General features: G+C 41.7%; 1 protein-coding gene across 3 annotated transcripts; it reads left to right on the top strand.

Moving 5' to 3' along the window:
• Positions 1–40: 40 nt before the first annotated feature.
• On the top strand, positions 41–22599 carry LOC130437304 (glutathione hydrolase 1 proenzyme-like). Of its 3 annotated transcripts, XM_056768630.1 has the most exons (16): positions 41–151; positions 318–551; positions 2110–2201; positions 5288–5357; positions 5716–5856; positions 10566–10699; positions 11799–11888; positions 12023–12221; positions 15490–15650; positions 15751–15900; positions 16027–16163; positions 16696–16883; positions 17681–17796; positions 18286–18410; positions 21703–21816; positions 21919–22599. In XM_056768630.1, the coding sequence occupies exons 3-16, from the start codon at positions 2177–2179 to the stop codon at positions 22069–22071; spliced, it is 1803 nt and encodes a 600-aa protein (XP_056624608.1). In that variant the 5' UTR covers positions 41–151; positions 318–551; positions 2110–2176; the 3' UTR covers positions 22072–22599. The 3 variants fall into 3 exon arrangements, with proteins under 3 accessions (XP_056624608.1, XP_056624619.1, XP_056624599.1); XM_056768621.1 differs by lacking the exons at positions 41–151; positions 318–551 and having other exon boundaries at positions 2072–2201; XM_056768641.1 differs by lacking the exons at positions 41–151; positions 318–551; positions 18286–18410; positions 21703–21816; positions 21919–22599 and adding an exon at positions 18019–18278 and having other exon boundaries at positions 2067–2201.
• Positions 22600–24127: the final 1528 nt, after the last annotated feature.

The raw sequence follows: 24127 nt of genomic DNA, 5'->3' as shown, positions 1-24127 counted from the left end.
ATCCTGCTCTGTGGTTCTACCTGCCTTGTGCCACCTCCAGCAAGCGATGAGGATCTCAGATGATGATCCTGCCTATATTGTGCGATTCAAGGCTGCTTTCACCAAGGACCTCAACCAGCGGAAGGAGAATCTAAACCTGGAATGGCTTCAGGTATGTCAGACTGACCAGAAGATAACTGCATTGTTTGACCGATCTACTGGCTTAACAGTCTATAATGTTCAATGAATAGATGAATGAGTCATGAAGAAATATGGAGGTTGGATTTGGAAAGTGAAACTTTCATCAATCAATAATAATTATTTTTTATTTATTAAAGGTGGCAACTGCTCTAGATCCACGATTTAAGGACCTCAAGTGTTTGCCCAGAGCAGAGAGGGAGCCAGTGTGGGCAAAGCTAAGTGAGTTGGTGAAGGGAGAAGAAACTGCTCTGCAGCCACTCGGGGAGGAGAACCCTGAGCCACCCAAGAAGAAAACAGCCCTGCTACTGATAGGATCAGACTCCGAATCAGATGAGGAGACACCAGAAGCCAAAACTGCGGAGAGGTACAAGGTAGAGTCCAGTGCCAGTCTAGATCAGTGTCCACTGAAGTGGTGGTCGGAGCATTCTGCTGTCTATGGTAGGTTGGCCCACATTGCCCGTAGATACTTGGGGACTCCTGCCACAACTGTCCCATGTAAGAGACTTTTTTCTTTAGCAGGCCATATTGTGCAGAAGAGGAGATCTAGTTTGTCACCAGAAAATGTGAACAAGCTGTTCTGCCTGAGTGACTGGTGGAAGAAGGAGAAATAGAGCTTGGACTGATTGAGACAAAGCTACTGACTGTAAACAGTTCATCACAACCTCTTTAATTTAAAAATTAATCTATGCCCACCACTAAAAGTAATTTGGATGTCACCATGGTGATCCGTGTTTCCTTGAGTTGGGCTCGTCACTTTCAAATTTTAAATCGTACAGTTACAGTATTGTTACTGTGTTGTTACTGTGTTTTTGGAAAGTACATTTGTTATGGTCATGCAAATGAGAATATAATCTAATGGTGTTGGCTGCTCAACTATTGATCAAATCTGGATTGTCTGCTGCTAATCCTGAAAGAACATCATAAAATCAGGGTGATGGATTGCACTTTGATATCTTAAAATATTTCCGATACAGAATGCTTATGCTAACAATCAACAATTAGATTCATTTAAATGAACAAATGAAAAAAATGTGTGAAAACAGTGCAAACAAAAAACACAAGACTTGGACTACAATGACTAAGAAAATGCAACCTCTACATCAGTCTGTCTAAGATAAACACAACTGATAAAGAAAAGAAAGAAATCGTATCTCCAGAAAATAAGTTGAAGTCACCAATTGAAGTAATTTTATTACACTTATCCTCCTAACATTTTACTTAATACTAAAGCTTCTTCCCTCAGGCCATCAGGCTCCCAAACTCAGTTTGTTAACATCATCATGACCTTACTCAATAATCCACTGAAGACATTCAATATGTTGACATTCCCACTTGCTAACCATACTGTCTGTTTTGTTGCTGCCAAGTTAGTAAACTAACTGCTAGATTGTAGATATGGGTAAATACTACAATCTAGATCAGTCCTGCAAAAATGGTGGCTTCAGCTCTAATGTGTTAAATTTGCTGTTATCACACGGCGCGCATTGAGAACCACTCCTTAAGAGGCGCTTTCCGAGTGAATGCAAATGTATCTGTCAAGACAAGCAGTGTGGAGGATGCACTTCAAATTCCATCATATTTTAACATTATGTAAAATGAATTCCAACACCTCTACAATGTACTTGATTACTCAGTTAACAGTTTGGCTTGCTTCATCATTTCAGTATTCTTTCTCCAGAAATACAAAGAAGTTTTGGACACAAAATGACACACTTGATTAACGTAGCACTCAACACTTTGAGGTTTCTGCACACTGCTGTTTTCTGCCCGGCAGTAACATGTGATTGGTTGTGGCCACTGTGAGGATGTTGCTGATTGGCAGAACGATCAGTGAAAGTGAAAGACTCTTTTACTGTGATATGTTTTTTTGCTATAACCACTGGTTTCCTGTCTACTGTTTTCCTCTAAACCATTGCTGTTTTTTGACAGGCAGCAACTCACACTTGGCTGATTTTTCTTTGTGCTTTTCATTTTCTCCTCGTTGACAAAAATCATCATGGCAGATTCAGATGGTGTTAGAGGTAAATGCAATACAATCTACATTACATTCTTGTTGTTTGTATTACTATTGATAATGTACTGTTTTTGCAAATTCTAAAATTTCAGTTTACTGTATAAAAACTATTTAAGTTCAAAGAATTGAGAGAATGGATCACTGTATTTTTGGAGGATGCATGAGGTGTATTCTTCATGGATACAGACAACCCACAATTCTTTGCGTACTTTGCTTGTAAATGGTCTGCAGCGGAGATGTAGTGATTAAATGTAAACATTTTCACTTTTTTAGTAGTAAACTGAATTACAGGTGGGTTTTAAAGCTTGAGAAAATTACTTTGACGGTAAGGCAAGAAACACTCCATTCGTTTTACTATACGGCGCACTGGAAAACTTGATTCTGATTGGCCAGCTGTGACATTCCAAGGTCATTTATTCCCCGATAATGACCAGTAATAACACACAGTCTTACAGGTATTGTGAGTCATTTTGATTCAGGCTTCAAGAGTTTCTTTTCATTTGTAAAAGAAACACCCCAGAGAGCAAATTGTAACGGCCCAAATCCGGCCAACACCTTACTCCCCATATTACCTCATCTAGCCCACATACCGCATGGAATGATGGCACTTGTGCGGTCTGCTCCTGTTTGCCAGATTTGGGCCACAGGAATTCCAAAGCAATGCCGCATGTCAGCCAGAAACGAGACAAATAAAGCAGAGCTGACCCAAATATAAACAACAGTTCATTTTGATTCTGGCCCAGATTTATCCCAAAACCAACACCTTTCTGTGCTCCTGTTTGACAGAATTTGAATTATTATTATAATGATGATTGACTCATTATTGATGAACATCTGCTGTTAATAAACATAATCCCTGCAGTAAAGAACAACAAAAACGGAAATAAATCCAGAGAAACACAACAACTACAACCTGAAATTACAACCCAGCTAAAAAAAAGTCTTAACTCAAAAGGCAAAGAGTCAAGAGCCCAACATCAATGATTCTGGTTTTTAACATCATGGTGTTTGACCTTAATGTTTAATCATCTCTTAATTAATCACTTAATTACCTCATTATATTCAAAACTACATCAGTGTTACTTTAACAGTGGATTCTCAACTCTGGCACGCAAGATCTATTTTCCTTCTAAGTTTAGCTCCAGCTCTGATAAAACACCTGATGAAGCTGATCAGCAACTTCAGGAACAGACGCGCTAAACTTTATGTTGGGCTGCACAGATTGTTTGGCATATCACAATAAAGTACCGCGAGAACAATTCAAATGCGTACGGAGCAAACTGCACTTAAATCACATAAGCTGACAGATTTGCGCAGCGCCGCATTAAGTTGAACGCATCTTTTCTAAAGATGCTGAATAACTTGTTCAGGTGTTTTATATCAGAGTTGGGGAAAAACTCGGCAGGAAAATGTATCTTGCGGGCCAGAGTTGAGAACCACTGCTCTAGGGAGTGGGACCATATTTACTCTGAACAGTGTTGATTTAACACTGGGGATTTTGCTGTGTAGTACTGCCATGGCAATCCTTTAGCTAAATTATATTTCCTGAATTCCTCTGCGGTTAGTTTTGTCTTAAACATCTCAAATCATTTGTCCGGAGACAAACAAAACTGTCACAGCAAACAGGGCTCATGTTGTGCCGTGCATGCTTGCCTAAAATCAACGGATTGTGCACCTGAGATTTCAGCGGAATAACGTGGATTTAAGTGCTTGGCGTTCACAAGTTATAATGTTAACTGTTACACACACACCGTGAAAGGTGCTTGACGAAAACGTCCGCTGCGTGCGCAGCATTCAGCATAAAGTTAAGCATTTTTCACTATGGGCGCTTAGTCGAACGCCGGCGCCGATCGTGGGGAAAACGCATAGCACCAGTGAGTGAAAAAAAAAGTCAACTGATGGCTTTTTTAATAGCGTGGCGTTACCATTGAAAACAATTGAAAAAAAGCACGCTGGTCCCAGGCGTAAACGCCTTGGTGGACAAACGTCTTAAGCAGTGAGTGATTTGTTTAGCCAAAACACGAATGATAAGAGAAGTTTATAACGAGACTAACCTGCAGTTTTCGCCCCTGTTCATTAGCTAAACAAACAGCTTGCAGCAGCTAAATATATTTACGCACATAATGTATTAACTAATGTACAGTTCAACTCCAAGTGTCCATCTGTACTTAAATGCAGTGAGTTTAACACTGGCTTTCAATGTTCTATTTAGTCCGTGACTGACATAGCTATCATGCTAACGTTATACTCCTATATATACGGTACATTTACGTCAATTCAGACTGTTGATAAATATTACTCACATCGGCAGTTTTGTCTTGTTCAGTCGGTCTCGATACCTCTTAAGGAACAACTTTGAAGCTAATCCTGCTCGTACTGTCCCAGGTTGAAAAAGCATTCCGGTTTGAAGTGATTCGCGTAAACTTCTTACTTATGGTTTCTGAGGGATTTCCACTAAAATAAAATAAATCCAATGCTGTCTCCTCCTAGGTTTGGACTCTGTGTAGCAACTACATTGCATGTTGTCCACAAACTTTAGCCATTTTGTCAAGTACAACCGCTGTCGCTTGTGAAAACAACAATGGCAGAGCGCGGTGGGTGGTACTGTGTAGTATAAGGGGCGGTAAAATTATAATAAAATCCACTTTGGACATCACAACCGGAGCGAAATCTGAACGGCTCCATTTCTCACACGCTTGCAGGGAAATCACATCAAAACAAACTTCCTGGATTCTTATTTTTATCGTATTCTGGGTTGCTAGATGCACCCGGGACCCGATTAAAGCCCTTAAACACAGAACAAGTTGGGTTTTCATATGATGTCTTCAACTCAACCTGATTTAACTAATTAACTTGTTCATTTTTTATTTAAGGAGACATCCAAAACATTCAGGGTGGGAAGGAATGTGGACTGGAGTGGTCTAATGAACATGTACACATTTTTCTTGCAGAGCATGTTGTGTTTTTCTCTTTGTTATTATCTCTTTATGTATAAAAGCTAGGTTGGGGTGAATGAAATTGTAAAGATGAAGAAGCTCATTTAATGTTTGGTTTATATTGAATATAAGGATCAGGATTTTTTTTTTTTAACAGCCCAGTCAACTGTCTTGATGGGTAATACAGGTGGGAGATCTCCAGAAACACCATTAAATCAGAAGAAAAGGTATTTCTATGTCTACCATGATGAGTTCATTAAAGGACTTTATAAGATATTCTAAGGCCTTTATCCCCACATCTTGTATATATAACCAGGGGTGGGCATGTATTTCAAATACAAAATACTTAATTATTTTGTATTTGAAATTCCTGCCCACCCCTGACTATAATACACTTTCATTGTGGGTCCCAAAGTAAAATGTAGTACATTTACATTGCATGCATACAGCACATCGCCAGAGCAGATGCAAATATTTTTGGCACTAAGGCTAGTTTTAAGTGGAAGGGATAAAATAAATGAACATCATGGATTATGAAATATATTGTGAGTAACAAATGTGAAACATCTTAATCTATACTCTCAGATTTCTGGCCGTTATTGGTGTGATTACCGGTGTGAGTATTCTTATTGGAGGTCTGCATTATATAACCACAAAAAACAACGATACTTGCTATCCTAAAGTAGCAGTGGCTGCAGATGCCGGGAATTGCTCTCAGGTTGGGAGGTATGATTTCAAAGTATACAGTTTATTACATCTATGTATAGGCTATATACATTTTCCATGAATGTATATTTACATTAGGGAAACAATGTAGTGCAGGATTTACTTTATTTAGCATTTACTTAATGTTTCAGTTCATTTTGAAGGAGCTGTCAAGTTTAAGCTAAACACAATGATCTGTTATGGTCTCAATGAACTTTAAATAGAAATTCTCAGCTAAAGATTACATTCATATTTCAAGTTACTTCTTCTGACTCTTCATTTGTAACCCTGATAGAAAACAAAGCCGTAAAAAACACCATTATTGTGATCAGTGTTTGATTTAGTTGGGCTTTTGATTCTTTCATTTCATGGTTCCAACAAAATCTTAATCCATCCATCCATCCATTTTCTTCTGCTTATCCGGGGCCGGGTCATGGGGGCAGTAGTCTAAGCAGGGATGCCCAGACTTCCCTCTCCCTAGACACTTCCTCCAGCTCTTCCGGGGGACACCGAGGCGTTCCCAGGCCAGCCAGGATATAGTCCCTCCAGCCTGTCCTAGGTCTTCCCCGGGGTCTCCTCCCGGTGGGACATGCCCGGAACACCTTCCCGGGAAGGAGTCCAGGGGGCATCCGGAAAAGATGCCCGAGCCACCTCAGCTGGCCCCTCTTGATGTGGAGGAGCAGCGGATTTACTCTGAGCTCCTCCCGAGGTTCTCTGAGCTTCTCACCCTATCTCTAAGGGATTGCCCAGCCACCCTGCGGAGAAAGCTCATTTCGGCCGCCTGTATCCGGGATCTTGTCCTTTCGGTCATGACCCACAGCTCATGACCATAGGTGAGAGTAGGAACGTAGATTCACCGGTAAATCGAGAGCTGAGCCGCTTCTTCACAACGACAGACCGGTACAGCGACCGCATTACTGCAGAAGCTGCACCGATCCGTCTGTCAATCTCCCATTCCATCCTTCCTTCACTCGTCAACAAGACCCCCAGATACTTGAACTCCTCCACTTGAGGCAGGAATTCTCCACCTACCTGAAGTGAGCAAGCCACCCTTTTCGAACTGAGAACCATGGCCTCAGATTTGGAGGTGCTGATTCTCATCTCAGCCGCTTCACACTCGGCTGCAAACCGTCCCAGTGCATGCTGAAGGTCCTGGTCTGATGGGGCCAGCACGATGACATCATCCGCAAAGAGCAGAGATGTGATCGTGTGGTCACCAAACCCGACGCCCTCCGGCCCCTGGCTGCGCCTAGAAATTCTGTCCATAAAAATTATGAACAGAACCGGCGACAAAGGGCAGCCCTGCCGGAGTCCAACATGCACCGGAAACAAGTCTGACTTACTGCCGGCAATGCGAACCAAGCTCCTGCTCCGGTCGTACAGGGACCGGATAGCCCTTAGCAAAGGGTCCCGAATCCCATACTCCCGGAGCACCCTCCACAAGATGCCGCGAGGGACACAGTCGAATGCCTTCACCAAATCCAGAAAACACAAGTGGATTGGTTGGGCAAACTCCCATGAACCCTCCAGCACCCTGGAGAGGGTATAGAGCTGGTCCAGTGTTCCACGACCGGGACGGAAACCACACTGTTCCTCCTGAATCCGAGGGTCTACCATCGGCCGGATTCTCCTCTCCAGAACCCTGGCATAGACTTTCCCGGGGAGGCTGAGAAGTGTGATCCCCGATAGTTGGAGCACACCCTCTGGTCCCCCTTCTTATGAAGAGGGACCACCACCCCGGTCTGCCAGTCCAAGGGCACTGTCCCCAACCGCCACGCGATGCTGCAGAGGCGTGTCAGCCAAGACAGCCCCACAACATCTAGAGACTTGAGGTACTCACGGCGGATCTCGTCCACCCCCGGTGCCCTGCCACCGAGGAGTTTCAAAATCTTAATGTCAAAGAACATTTACATGTAATTGGTTTCAGAGAATACTGTGGGTTTCAAAATAATGTTATAATTATGAAATTGTCACATGATTTTATTTAATCATAAAATATTATTTTGTGGAAACAATAGAATAGTTTCAGATGAAGTCATCAGTGTTGGAAAAGGTTCATTTTTAATAAATATTGCAACCAGACAAACAAAAGACATGAAGAATCAATGTATGAAACTCGACAATGGTGACAATCAACAAAAGAAAGCTTCATGCTGCAATGCATGATGGGTAACATCGTAGTACAAAACTTATTTATGACTCCCAGAATGCATTGCTGTTGATCTGTTTTTCCTCAATTAGTTTGATGATTACCACAATGGTTGATGTCTAAATTAGTTATTTATAAAATTAATTTATTTCTGTTTTATTATAGTTATTGAGATCTGATATTTAAAGTGTGATTAAAGTTTTGTTTTATCATTTCAAATTTGAGTACTTTCAGTAAACATGATCACCTCAAAACTGCTCTCATTCATTTATTTTAATGACAGACACATGTAAAACATTCTGTTAGGGGGACCATAGGACTGGAGTTGAAAACCCCTGGTCCTGAAAGTCTTGATCAGTGTCTTCAGGTGTGTTTGATGAGGGTTGATGCTAAACTCTCAAGGAGCAAAGACTCACCAGCACTTAAATGGCCAACCCTGCATACAGCTATTCAAACCTTTTTTTAAACACAATACGTGCATCTATTCTTGTTATGGATGGCCAAACTGCTATAAAAGTTCCCGTAGTTCAACTGAAAACCGACAGTTGTTACTCTTATTCTATAAAATGCAGGTTTGCACCCTAAATACCAGAGGTGGGAGCAAATCCAATCAGTGGTTTACCTCAGTGGTTCTTAATCATGATCCTCGGGAACCCACTGACAGAATTATTACACTGTACTAAAGAAACCATCTTTAGAAATTCCTATAACTACTCTTAATATATTCTTATTGATCATGGTTTTCATTGTTTTAACAGATGTACTTAACACACTGTTATGACAGACATTGAAAACTCAACCTTGATCTTCAAGACTCAAGGTCACTCAAGTTCCCAACCAAAGTAAGCACTGTTCACAATGATGATGGTTAGTTGAAGTTTAAAAAAAACGAACATTAATTTCAGGTGCAAAAGTGATATTGATTCAATTCAATTAGGATTCAATGGTTTTAATCTGCACTCTTGCTATCTTAGATAGCAGATAAATCAGGTGTTGTATATAGGAAGACATCTAAAACATTGTCTGGGGGTTTCCGAGGATCAGGATTGAGAACCCCTAAGGCAGGGGTGTCCAAAGTCAGTCCTGGAGGGCCTGTGTCCTGCAAAGTTTAGCTTCAACCCTAATCAAACACACATGAACAGCTAAACAAGAGCTCACAAATCAGACTAGAAACTTCAAAACAGGTGTGTTAAACCAGGTTGGAGCTAAACTCTGCTGGACTGTGGCCCTACAGGACCGACATTGGACACACCTGCCCTAAGGTCAACCGCTGACTTCATTTGACTTGAGACCTGACTTGCTCCCACCTCTGGTAGTTTCAAATAAGCAATCTACTATTTTATTTTAAATTGTAGTGTAGCTAACTATTTTTTCAGATCGGTAGCTAAGCTGTAACAAATATTAAGCAAACACCATCAAAAACCACCATTATAGTGATTTGTATTGAATTTTGTTGGACTCATGACTAATTAGTTTTCTATGATAATTCACTTCTTTCTGTGCTTGTAGCAAAGTTTTACTAGCAATCACTTGTGGTGTTAAACAAGATGCTTAAACAAAAGGGAAGGTGGTTTTATTTATTTTTGTATTATTTGAAGCTCCTAAAATTATTAATATGAGGTGTCTATAAATAATAAAGAGGTTAAGTCTTCAATAAGCAGTGAAAGTACTAAAATTTATTTTTACACACAGTAATATCAACAATAGTGACAATCCTCAAACTAATACAGATTGACTGCAATGAATTGCAACATGAAGCTTACTTTTGTTAATTGTAAAGAGCTTTACACGTCACATGCACTCAGGGACATTTACAGTATGTTGACGATCTGTCAACAATATCCGCTAATATCTTAATTTAGCACCAAACACGCTTCATTTTAACCCTCAAGAGCACTTCTTCTCCCACCAAAGTTGCGTCGCATAAAGACCTACCAGCACCAAGAGCAGGTAAAAAACATTAAATAAACACAACACGGGAGGAAATGGAAATCATTCTTCCGGGATTGGGACGGAACTTCCCCCAGTTTTTTGTAAATCCACTCCTGTTTCACCCTCTAGTTGGCACATATGGTTGTGTTGATTATGGTAAGGTATTGTAAATTTATATCATACGGGACCAGGAAGAGATGCATTTCCAGATAGGAAGCAACCATTGAATCATTGTTCAGAGTCCAACTAAATCAAACTCTGATCACAATAATGGTGATTTGTTGAAAGATCAAATATTTTTTCCACATTAATTGCGAGTGCAAAAGTGATAAAGATTCAATGCAATTAACATTGACTACATACAATGGTTGCTTGCTATCTGGGTAAGGACTTTTGCGGAGATACTCATTGATATCAATAGAGATACTTTCCAGCAGAGAGATGTTGGAGAGAAAGAAAAATCACCCACAAGGAGGTTGCTTTCATTTGGATCAGCATATGAGGAACATTGTTTTTTCTGTTTGTTAGAACCATTATTTGTTGTTGTAGTAATATTAGTTGTGTAACCAAGCTGTTTTGAGCATCATTGTTTATCTGAAACCACTGTGCTGATTGTGTATACTCGTGTCGTCTTCACTTATTTAATCAGGGACATCTTGTTGTTGAAGAACGGCTCAGCTGTTGATGCAGCTATTGCTACTCTATTGTGTGTGGGTCTGTATAACCCTCAAAATATGGGAATAGGAGGAGGAGTGGTCTTCACTATATACGATGCATCTACAGGTACTTAACCAGACATCACCACAATCTCACAATAGCTACAACTCTTGAGTCAGTTGTGTGAAACTACATGTCCAAACTTCCACTTACACACAAACACTTGAATATGCAGCTAAAACCCAGCTAACAAAAGCTTGTTATAAAAATGTTCCTTTGAGATTTTTCATGTTTTAAAAATGTTTTTAAAAATATTCAAAATGTTTTAAGAATGTCCCCAGCTAACAAAAGTCACCATCAGTGTTTCATTGAGTTGAGCTCTTCACCCTTTGATATTCACATGTTACATTTGTTAACATGAATCTAAAATTTAGGCTTTTAAAATGCTTTTTTATGGGACTGCAATTGAGAATTTAATCAAGCGGTCTTTGGTGGTCATCGAAATGGCCATCATCTTGTGATGTGACTCAATGATCTCATCTGGATAATGAACTTAATCAAAGTCAAGAGCTTGACTAAAGAAACACTGAAAGGAAATTCCACTCCTGATTGTAAATGTGAAGTTGGGGATGGAGGAGGGTAATTTGCTCCTGAGCAACATGATAAGATGCTGATAGCCAAATTGATGTTAAACAGAAGCTGTGATAGCATCATATTTCTATCCGAAAACGAGGATCAGCTGATGTGAGCTTGACCTGCCAGAGCTTTCCTATAGCTCAGTGGTTCGAGCAATAATAATAACACAAGGTTGTGGGTTCGATCCCAGGGGATGGCAGATACTTAAGTATAAATATATAGGATAATGCAATCTAAGTCGCTTAATGCATAAATATATAAATACAATATGCTTGATTCATTTAAATATGTTCAATGAGCCTTTTCTCGTTGACAAATGATTGGTCGACTGAGATCATCTTTATAGAGTTCATCCTTCTCTAGTGAATCCATATGTATCTTTGTTTAATGTGGGATTAAAATCTGGACCTTTGATGCTCAATGGAACAATAACAAAACGCAGAAACAACCTGAAAAGATCACTCTGACCACCTGGCCCTTTCCTAATAAAGCAAAACATAAATTAGCCTTCAAGCCCACAGTTTCTTTTTAAAATGTTTCATAATCTAATCAAATGGAGTAAATTTCTAAAACATTTTTTGGCCTTCAGGAAAGGTTGAGACAATTGATGCCAGAGAAACTGCTCCACAGAAATCATCAGCAAACATGTTTGACAAAGACCCCCAGAAAACAGAATCAGGTAAACCACATGTCCCCATATCCAACATCCATGATGATTTCACAACACAGAATGTGATTTTATAAAAACAGAAACAGTTATTAGTTTAACAGCCTGATGATTTCCTCTTATGTGAACCCCTTCTGTGCTTTTAGTGACGGGAGGATTGTCCATCGCTGTTCCAGGACTACTCCGGGGTTTCATGATGGCACACAAAAGACACGGCAGACTAGAATGGAAAGATCTGTTTCAGCCCAGTATAAAGATGGCACGCAAGGGTGTTATAATTGGCAAAGCCATGGCTGAAGCCCTCAGCGAGACAAGTGTAATGATTGAGAATAGCACAACATGGTGGTAAGAATTATGGCTGAAGTAACCAAAATCTGAATTTAAAATGTATAAATTTGAGGAAATCTCAGAAGCAACTGTTTCAGACACTGATGCTAAATGAACACGTTATTTAAAGTAAATCATCCATCCATCCATCCATCCATTTTCTACCGCTTATCCGGGGCCGGGTCGCGGGGGCAGCAGTCTAAGCAGGGATGCCCAGACTTCCCTCTCCCTAGCCACTTCCTCCAGCTCTTCCGGGGGGACACCGAGGCGTTCCCAGGCCAGCCGGGAGACATAGTCCCTCCAGCGTGTCCTAGGTCTTCCCCGGGGTCTTCTCCCGGTGGGACATGCCCGGAACACCTTACCGGGAAGGCGTCCAGGGGGCATCCGGAAAAGATGCCCGAGCCACCTCAGCTGGCCCCTCTCGATGTGGAGGAGCAGCGGATCTACTCTGAGCTCCTCCCGAGTGACCGAGCTTCTCACCCTATCTCTAAGGGATCGCCCGGCCACCCTGCGGAGAAAGCTCATTTCGGCCGCCTGTATCCGGGATCTTGTTCTTTCGGTCATGACCCACAGCTCATGACCATAGGTGAGAGTAGGAACGTAGATTGACCGGTAAATCGAGAGCTTCGCTTTGCGGCTCAGCTCCTTCTTCACCACGACAGACCGGTACAGCGACTGCATTACTGCAGAAGCTGCACCGATCTGTCTGTCAATCTCCCGCTCCATCCTTCCCTCACTCGTGAACAAGACCCCCAGATACTTGAACTCCTCCACTTGAGACAGGAACTCTCCACCTACCTGAAGTGAGCAAGCCACCCTTTTCCGGCTGAGAACCATGGCCTCAGATTTGGAGGTGCTGATTCTCATCCCCGCCGCTTCACACTCGGCTGCAAACCGTCCCAGTGCATGCTGAAGGTCCTGGTCTGATGGGGCCAGCACGATGACATCATCCGCAAAGAGCAGAGATGTGATCGTGTGGTCACCAAACCCGACGCCCTCCGGCCCCTGGCTGCGCCTAGAAATTCTGTCCATAAAAATTATGAACAGAACCGGCGACAAAGGGCAGCCCTGCCGGAGTCCAACATGCACCGGAAACAAGTCTGACTTACTGCCGGCAATGCGAACCAAGCTCCTGCTCCGGTCGTAGAGGGACTGGATGGCCCTTAGCAAAGGGTCCCGAATCCCATACTCCCGGAGCACCCTCCACAAGATGCTGCGCGGGACACAGTCGAATGCCTTCTCCAGATCCACAAAACACATGTGGATTGGTTGGGCAAACTCCCATGAACCCTCCAGCACCCTGAAGAGGGTATAGAGCTGGTCCAGTGTTCCACGACCGGGACGGAAACCACACTGTTCCTCCTGAATCCGAGGTTCTACTATCGGCCGGATTCTCCTCTCCAGTACCCCTGGCATAGACTTTCCCGGGGAGGCTGAGAAGTGTGATCCCCCGGTAGTTGGAGCACACCCTCCGGTCCCCCTTCTTAAAAAGAGGGACCACCACCCCGGTCTGCCAGTCCAAGGGCACTGTCCCCGACCGCCACGCGATGCTGCAGAGGCGTGTCAGCCAAGACAGCCCCACAACATCCAGAGACTTGAGGTACTCAGGACGGATCTCATCCACCCCCGGTGCCCTGCCACCGAGGAGTTTCTTGACTACCTCGGTGACTTCATCCCGGGTGATGGGCGAGTCCGCCTCTGAGCCCTCGGCCTCTACTTCCTCAATGGAAGACGTGACGGCGGGATTGAGGAGATCCTCGAAGTATTCCTTCCACCGCCCGATGATATCCCCGGTCGAGGTCAACAGCTGCCCCCCTCCACTGTAAACAGCGTTGGTGGGGCATTGCTTCCCCCTCCTGAGGCGTCGGACCGTTTGCCAGAATCTCTTCGAGGCCGACCGATAGTCTTTCTCCATGGCCTCGCCGAACTCCTCCCAGGCCCGAGTTTTTGCCTCCCCAACCACCCGGGCTGCAGTCCGCTTGGCCTGTCGGTACCTGTCAGCTGCCTCGGGAGTCCCACAAGCCAGCCAGGCCCGATAGGACTCCTTCTTCAGCTTGACGGCATCCCTTACTTCCGGTGTCCACCACCGGGTTCGGGGATTGCCGCCTCGACAGGCACCGGAGACCTTACGGCCACAGCTCCGAGTGGCTGCGTTGACAATGGAGGTGGAGAACATGGTCCACTCGGACTCAATATCTCTAGACTCCCTCAGGATCTGGTCGAAGCTCTGCCGGAGGTGGAAGTTGAAGATCTCTCTGACAGGCGATTCGGCCAAACGTTCCCAACAGACCCTCACAGTACGTTTGGGTCTGCCGAGTCTGTCCAGCTTCCTCCCCCGCCATCGGATCCAACTCACCACCAGGTGGTGATCGGTTGACAGCTCCGCCCCTCTCTTCACCCGAGTGTCCAAGACATACGGCCGTAGGTCAGATGAAACAACAACAAAGTCGATCATTGACCTCCGGCCAAGGGTGTCCTGGTGCCATGTGCACTGATGGACACCCTTATGCTTGAACATGGTGTTCGTTATGGCCAAACTGTTACTAGCACAGAAGTCCAATAACAGAACACCACTCGGGTTCAGATCAGGGGGGCCGTTCCTCCCAATCACGCCCCTCCAGGTGTCACTGTCGCTGCCCACGTGGGCGTTGAAGTCACCCAGCAGAACGACGGAGTCCCCAGTCGGGGCGCTTTCCAACACCCCTCCCAGAGACTCCAAGAAGGCCGGGTACTCTACACTGCCATTTGGCCCATAGGCGCAAACGACAGTGAGAGACCTATCCCCGACCCGGAGGCGCAGGGACGCGACCCTCTCGTTCACCGGGGTAAACTCCAACACATGGCGGCTGAGCTGAGGGGCTATAAGCAAACCCACACCAGCCCGCCGCCTCTCACCCTTGGCAACTCCAGAGTGGTAAAGAGTCCATCCTCCCTCGAGGAGTGTGGTTCCAGAGCCCAAGCTGTGCGTAGAGGTGATCCCGACTATCTCTAGTCGGAATCTCTGAACCTCACGCACAAGCTCCGGCTCCTTCCCCGTCAGAGAGGTGACGTTCCATGTCCCTAGAGCTAGATTCCGCGTCCAGGGATCGGGTTGTCGAGGCCCCCGCCTTCGACTACCACCCGTTCCACTTTGCACCGGCCCCTTACGGTCCCTCCTGTAGGTGGTGAATCATATAAAGTAAAATGTTTTCTGTCATTGTGTTATTCTGAATCGTTCTTCATCACCATTAATAGTTTCCAGTCTTCTTGTTTCTGCACACGCTCTCTTTCTTTGGTTCTTTTACAGTGATGTGTTTTGTGATTCAAATAATAAAACCCTTAAGGAAAATGATATGATAAAACTTCTCAAACTAGCCGACACATATGAGCTCATAGCAAATGAAGGACCAGATGTCTTTTACACTGGATCACTGAGTCAGAAAATAGTGAAGGACATCCAGGCCGAAGGTCATTGCATGATATTATTTCACTCTGTTCATGTTTGATGGAAGCTAATGATGACAAATAGGATTAATTCTGTCTGATTGGTTGGTTTGTGGTGACATAGGAGGAATAATAACATCTGAGGATCTACGGGATTATGAACCAAGGGTGCATGAATACGCATTAAACTTTACTATGAGGAATTATACATTTCACGTCCCTAGTGCTCCATTCAGTGGACCCGTCCTCGCTATGATCCTCAAAATACTCGACGGTGAGTGAAAAAGTGACGATTTACTAATGGAGTTACTTCTCAGACAATGTACTTCGTGTGATCCCTTCAAGGGTTAAGTTAACTTCTCTCATTGTTCAGTCTTAAACATAAACCTTATTATTTCAGGTTACAACTTCACACACAACAGCTTACAGACAGATGAGAGAAAGATTTTGACATATCATCGTATGATTGAGGCTTTCCGCTTCACTTACGCCCGAAAGAGTGAACTGGGAGATCCTCAATTTGTCAAAATCACTGATGTAAGTTTAACTTCTTTGTACTAAAGGATTTCTGCAATAGATTTGTAGCACATTAAGATATTTAAAATAAAATATTGTAGAAAAATACTTTCACCTTACATATCCGTACTGTCAGAATGACTCAAAAAACAGAGAAGAACTCAAGTCTCTGATAACATTCACACCAGAAGGTTCAAAATGAGGCTTGCTGAGATTTAGATTTAGCAGACGCTTTTATCCAAAGCGACTTACAGTGCACTTATTACAGGGACAATCCCCCTGGAGCAACATGGAGTAAAGTGTCTTGCTCAAGGAAACACTGGTGGTGGCTGCTGGGATCGAACCAGCAACCTTTTGATTTACCAGTTCAGTGGTTTAACCCACTAGACCACCATCTCCAGTTGCTTATAATTAATAGAGCAACAAGAGGGCGAAGACAAACATCACAGTGACATCATAGATAAAAAAAGAAAATGTGTAGTAAAAAAATGTTATAGCTGACATTATTTTCCAAAAGCATCTTTCACTCAGTTTGTCCTATCTTTTATTACAGATCATTGAAAACATGACTTCAGACGAGACTGCAAGAAACATCAGAAGTAAGATAGACGACACCACCACCAAACCTGACAGCTACTATGGGAAAGACATCTCTCCACCTTACGACTCTGGGACGTCTCATCTGTCTATCATTGCAGAAGATGGCAGTGCTGTGTCCGTCACCAGCAGCATCAATGATCTGTAAGAGACAATTCTGGATTATTCTTCATCAACCAATGACTTTTTTTCAATAATTAAAATGCACCGGATCACTCTGTACAATAATCTAGAAACATGTGAATGAACAACAATATAGCTTAAGCAGACACTTTTCAAAACAGAACATTTATATCACTGCTAATACATATGGCCATGACTGGACTTTCTAAAATAATAATGAAAATAGATGAATAAATCAAATAAAGACAACATGGAATCACGATGGAATCATGGCTCTATTCAAAGCTTTTCTCTATGCAATGCACATTGATGAAGCTTAACTGAAATAAAAGAAGTGGGACCAAGTCATTGTTTTCAAGTCACCAGTAAGTCTCGAGTCCTCAAGTCATCTTAAGTCCCAAGTCAAGTTGTTAATCCTGAATGTTAATGGAGGTGAATCAATGTTTGTTTGCACCATTATTGTGATCAGTGTTTGCTTTGAGCTCTTGACTCTTTTATTTTGATGTTAAATTTAAAAAAAGTTTATTTTTGCTGTTGTTACTGTGTCTAAAGGAAGTTAAGACGTATGACTCTCACATTTACTTATTTGGTAGACGCTTTTATCCAATGAGATTTACATTGCATTGTACTATAAATTTGTTTTTGACTACGTGCAAACCCCTTGGATCAAACCAATAAATTAGGCATTGTCAGCGTCATGCTCTAACCACTGAGCTGCAGGAAAGCAGAACACATAACTGATACTTGAACTTTTGACTTGACTAGATTATCAAACAGTTAATAATGTTTAGTTCATTTTTTATTTTGTCTTCGTACAGTTTTGGCTCTATGGTGATGTCACCCACAACAGGCATCATCTTTAATAACCAGATGAAGGATTTTAGCCGTACTGAACAAGGAAAGAACATTAATATGAACAACTTAATTCAACCAGGTAGGAACTCATTTTTATTTAGTTATTCATTGGGGTAATGGGCATGATATTTTTAAACTTGGAAATATGTCACAATTCAGGATAATTATTGTGCTATATACAACACAGTTTCTATGTCTTTTATATTGAAGTCCCTTTTTTTTCTGTCACTAAACCCTTATTGTTTTTTATAGAACACTTGTTTGATAATCTGGCTCTTCTGTTGTCAATGTCTTTTTTCAGGTTATCCCCATATCAATCCCACATTTAGTCACGTCTTTGTTTATTGTTGGTTTTGTTTTGTGGGGTTAAACTGCACTCGGGTTCTACAGGCCCATCTTCAGTGACAGCACTTTGTGTAAATGAAGATAAAATCTCTTTTCATTCGGATTAGGACATCCAAAGGCACAATAAAGAGTATTTTTTCATTATGTGTTTCCACTACGTTTAAACACAACATTGCACATCCAACTGCAGTGATGTAATTGTGTACTTGTGTTTTTGAACAAGGTAAAAGACCACTTTCATCCATGTGTCCCACAATAATAATGGACAACTCGCAACCAAAACACAAACGGGTCAAGATGGTGGTTGGAGCTTCAGGTTGGACAAAAATTCCCTCAGCAATTGCACAGGTGACAAAAAAATAAGTTTGAATCCATGTTCAACTGTACACAACATAAAGACGACATTAGCAAACTACATAGGTACATTTTCTGAAGAAAATGTGAGTTATGCTTTTGTGGCAAACCGCAAACCACAAATGTTTCCTGCAATTATCTACGGAATGTAACATTTTATGCCTTCAACAAATTCAGGGCGTTGTAGGCTAATTACAATTTTTTACGCTAAAGACAAGTTTAAACATCAAATTATCATGATTAACAATAATGTTAATATGTATTAGCATGATCTTAACACGATTAGCATGTTAATAACATAAGGTTAATACGATTAACATGTTTGCTTACATTGTTTTCAAACGATTAGCATGTTTATAGCATTATTTGAACACGATTAGCATAATGCTAGCATGCTGCCAACACCATTAGCATGTTTGCTAGCATTATAAGCATTTGTTAGCATGATGATAATGGGATTAGCATGTTGCTTGCATGATGATAACAGTATTAGCATGGTGCTAGCTTGATACTTACGTGATTAGCATGTTGCTATCATAATGTTAACACGATTAGCATGTTTGCTAGCATGATAAGCATGTTTGCTTGCATGATTAACATTTTTGCTAGCATGATGTTAACACGTTTAGCATGTTTGCTTGAATGTTTAGGATGTTGCTAGCATGTTTGCTTCATGTTAAGCATGATATTAACATGATTTTAACATGATTAGCATGTCTCTAGAATGATGCTAACATGGTTAGCAAGTCTCTAGAATGATGCTTACATGATGAGCATGTTTGCTAGCATGACAGTCATGTGGCTAGCAATATACGCCTAGCCACGTGTGAAGTTAACCAATCCCCATGTCTCTACGATATTCTGATGCAAAGATATACATCTGGCTAAATGGTTGATAGGCTAATGTGTTTGGTTGCTATGGGCGTTGCTTAGCATCTGCCAATCAATGATACACTAAGCTATGACTGTAACAAACCAATCCCTGTGTCTCTACGATGTTCTAATTCAGAGATATAGGTATTGCTGAATGGTTGATAGGCTGACACTATAGCAAATAAGAAAAACCTGAAAAACACAGAAAAGGTGAAACAAATTGTGTTTATAGAACAAGCAAGATCATTCTAATAAATAATATATAATAAATATATAATTAAATAAATAAATGCAGTCTCCCGGTGAGCAAGCCAACTGTGGCGTGGCGAGGAACCCAAACTCCAATCATGAATATGGGAGAAAAAAAAACCTGGGAGAAACCACGCTCAGCCCGGAGGGCCAGATCTCCTCTGACATGTCATAGCTGCACTCAGTGATCCCGACCAAAAGCCGAAACCATGCAGGTCCAACCCGGTCCCACTACCCGATCGTAACCAGAAAACAGAGGAACAAACTGTTTTCTGTGGAAAAACAGAAGGGAATTGTAGTAGAGTAGGCGGGGCGAGACCGTGGTTCGCGTCCGGTGAGTAATTGTGGATGAGCGCCAGCTGTGCGCACACCGGGCTCGAATCACGTAGGAGATTGGGAGCATAAAAGGAACGAGCGACCGGACCGTCGAAGAGAGAGGACCGGGCCCGAACTTGTGTTTGTATATGTATTTATGTTTTACTGTGTTGTTGTTTGCTGGTGGTCGTCCGAGAGGGGCCGCCGGCTGTTAAATTACTTTATTAAATGTTTAAATGTTTGCCGGTTCCCATCTCCTTCCTTCCCTTTTATGGAGATTTATTAAAGGAATAAAGTAACTTTATTCCTTTGTTGTCTGACATCGACCACAAAACAAGACCAAACCAGACCCACACAGCCCCAACAAAAAAATCCCCCAACCACAACCAACGAGCCTGGCAGAATCTCTCCCTACCTCGGGATGGGCATCCCGAGGCGGAGGCAGAAGGAGAATAATTAGCGTAGCTGCTGTTCGTTAACTATATATTAAGTGAAAGCTTGGCTGCAAAGATATGTCTTTAAATGATGTTTTATTAACTAAGTTCGGGAGGAACCTAAGCATATAAATCAGCTCGAGGTTCCATCATCAGCAAATATCTACCAGCCGAGCACACAATCTCAGCACAACCCTCTCGGCTGATACATCATTAGCAATCACAGCACCGACCCTATCAGCTCAAGCAAGCTCTATTATAGATAGACAAACAATCTTACCTGATGCTTCTCACCAGATTAACATCCCTCCTCCACCCCGGTTCCTCTCACTTCCTCAGTCCCGCAGGACCCTCGGGGGGGGGGGGTTTTCTGGGCTCGAGCCGGTTCCGAGCCCGGCGCACTGGTATTCTCTAATGCAAATACTTTAAGTCTTAAAGATTCAAAATATCATGAGGATGAATAAATGATGAACGATTTTACGTGAGTCCCACATTATTATTTCCGAAATCCTTCGGTGCGTGCGGGGGGTAGGCTGAACCAAAGCACATTGTCAACAAAACATAGACATCAGTTTCACTCAACGCATGCGGTTCATGTCCGGCATCTTTAAGCGCTCGGACGGCTACGTATATCAGTTTCAAACGAACTCCAAATCCAGTGTTATATCCACAGTTTATATAACATTCATCACCCAGGTGAAGGGAACAAACAAACACCTGAACTTCGCAAACGTATGCTCTCTCTCTCTCCCTCTCCCTCTCCCTCTCCCTCTCCCTCTCCCTCTCCCTCTCCCTCTCCCTCTCCCTCTCCCTCTCTCTCCCTCTCCCTCTCCCTCTCCCTCTCTCCTATTGCAAGTGAAAGTGACATTTGCGCATGCTCCTTCTCCTGCTCTCCTTGCTGCCGCGTGCTTTTCTGGGAGAATTGTCCAATAAGGGACTAAGAAAAAATTGTTATGAAACAGTTTTTTATGTTCGAAAAAAAACTTTCCGAAACATGTTTGATCGCTTGGAGAAGTGAAAGTGAAAGTGACCAATTCGTCAGGTATGGTGACCCATACCCGAAATGTGACCTCTGCATTTAACCCATCCAGTGATTAGTGAGCACACACACAGCAAGTGGTGAAAACACGTACACCCGGAGCAGTGGGCAGCTATCACTGCAGCGCCCGGGGAGCATGTAGGGGTTAGGTGCCTTGCTCAAGGGCACCACAATCGTTACCTGCCGGCCCTGAGGATCGAACCGGCAACCTTCTGGTCACGAGTCCGACTCTCTAACCATTAGGCTACGATTGCCCCTCAAAGAAGTGTATTGAGCACAGAAATACTAGGTAATACGCATGAAATCAGAATGCATGAAATACTGTTGCAGGGCCGCTTTAAAATACATTTTCCTTCTCCTGTCTCGCTCATCGCAGGTGGTCTTAAACAAACTGTACTTTGACTATACCTTGAAGAAATCTGTTGATGAACCCAGATTTCACAATGGCTGGAAACCGAACGTGACTGAGGTTGAAGAAAAGTTTGATAAGGTGAGATTCTTAAGTCACAAATTGTCTACTGTACATAATCAGATGGACAAGAGTACAATGATAGTCATTCACATTTTGTCTGTTTTGTGTTTGTTAATGCAGTCTATGAGTGAGGGACTGAGGAAGAAGAATCATGACATACATCAATTATTGGGGGGGGATTATTTGGGAGAGGTCCAGGTAGCTGTACGGCAGGGTGACAGAATCTGTGCTGAATGTGACTTCAGGGAAGGCGGCTCTCCTGCAGGATACTGAATCACATGTGACAGCCCAAAGTTTCAGTTTTAAAATGAAAGCTGTTACTATAATAATCAGATTATTTTCATTCATCAGTTTTAATAGTTTGCAATAAAAACACACCCACAGATGTGTGTCCTTATGACTATGAGTTTCCTTTTTGCATTACTAATGAGTTGTACTGACAAAATTATATATTTTTTAACATTAACATTAATAAAATAATCTGTGTTGGAAACTGTGATTGTGACATATGATGAAATACCTAAATTCTTTGCAATTGAGCACTTCACTGATTATCAAGATTATCTTCACAGATTGACACAATATTTGCCATTTTTGAAACCTAAATACAATCACAAGTAGTAAAAAGCCGAGACTAGACTACACGGTCGCTCAATATCAACATCACCACCAACGCACACCCCTTCCTTGACTGTGAATATGTGTTTTGAGATGCATTACGATCACCTGTTTCCAATAAAATTGGTCACCTGTGGAATGTTCCAAACAAGTGAATATTTGCAATAAAGTTTATCAGCTTGAAAATGAAACGACTTGTCTTTGTGATGTATTCTTTTATATATTGGTCAGAAAGGAATTGCAAGTCATTGTTTTCTGTTTTTATTTGCGTTTACACAATGTCCAAACTTCTCTGGAACTGATGTTGTCGCTGCTCAAACTGATATAACTGATTATATCGCAGAGGCTAAAAGTACAGAATTGAAGGTTAAACGTCATAAGAAAACTATATTGTTTGTAAAATTATGCAACATGTTTCTGTCATATTTTGGACATTAACGTTTTTTCAAGATGAAGTGTTTACAGATCTGACCACAGAGAGTTTCTAGAGAGAGCTTCATCAATTGCTGAGACGAAACATCCCTGCAAATAAAGTGTACTCGAGAGGTTTTCAAAGTTCCCAAAAATACAAAATACAAAAAAGTTTTCTACCCTGGCTCTGTGTCAACATAATATTGTGCTGAATCTAAACACAGATACCACGGTTTTTGCAGTTGTGCAATTCATCACAAAACAGTAGAGACAAGAGAATAAATAAAATGTATACAACAATAGTATTGATTTTAAAATATGCAATATCAAAGGATGTTATTATTACATTTAAAGTGTCTGGAGGATTGTCACCCATGGTGTATAGGATTGTTATTAAAGTTCTGTATTCAAATTTATATTAGGAACCTATGTCAGAAAGATACATTAAAATATACACAATAACACTACAGATAACATGTATATATTTATATATATATACCCACTGAAGTTTGTGAATGTAATGTTTGAGCTAACTGCTAGAAATCAATGTAAAAAAATTGTTGATTTGTGGATATTAATCGCATTGAATCAATATCACTTTCGCACTCGCTATTAATGTTGAAAAATATTGAAATTTCATCAGAGTGTTTGCCCCGCATTCACTTCTATTGTATGGACACAAAACCAGTGCAAGTGAATAGTTGCTTTTAACAAAATTCTTCAGAATATCTTATTTTGTGTTCTGCAGAAGAAAGAAAGTCATACTGGTTTGAAATGACACAAGGGAGAGTAAATGATGACAGAATTTTTTAATTTTGAAGGTGAACTACTCCTTTAAAGTAGGGATGTTGTGTGGCACCACTGTGTGAGATCAGAGTATCATTCTCATATTATTAGAAATTAACTAAATATATATATATTTTTTAAATGTAAACTTAAAACTTCATGCTGCAATGCATCACATCCTAATACAAAACTCAATCATGACTCCCAGCATGCTTTGCAGTTGATCTATTTATCTGTATAAGTTTGATGATGGTCACCATTGTTGAGGTTTTTATGGTGAATGTTGATGTCAGTGTGACTTTGTGCTTCTACTAAGTTTTCACCAGTTGAAAAATACTAACTCACCATTTTATTTGACGCATATTGCTAATTTGATTACAGTTGATATTAAAGAAGCATCCAACCACAAATTTACAAGCGTAAAACATCTCTTTCATTAGGCTTCTTCATTCATTACAGATGTTTTATTAAACAGTAAACACCATCGCAAGCACTGAAAAAAATTAAGAGCTCA

This window comes from Triplophysa dalaica, chromosome 2 (assembly GCF_015846415.1).
Source record: "Triplophysa dalaica isolate WHDGS20190420 chromosome 2, ASM1584641v1, whole genome shotgun sequence".
NCBI lineage: Eukaryota > Metazoa > Chordata > Actinopteri > Cypriniformes > Nemacheilidae > Triplophysa > Triplophysa dalaica.
The sequence above is the reverse complement of the archived record's forward strand: the minus strand, read 5'-3'. Positions and strand labels throughout refer to the sequence as shown.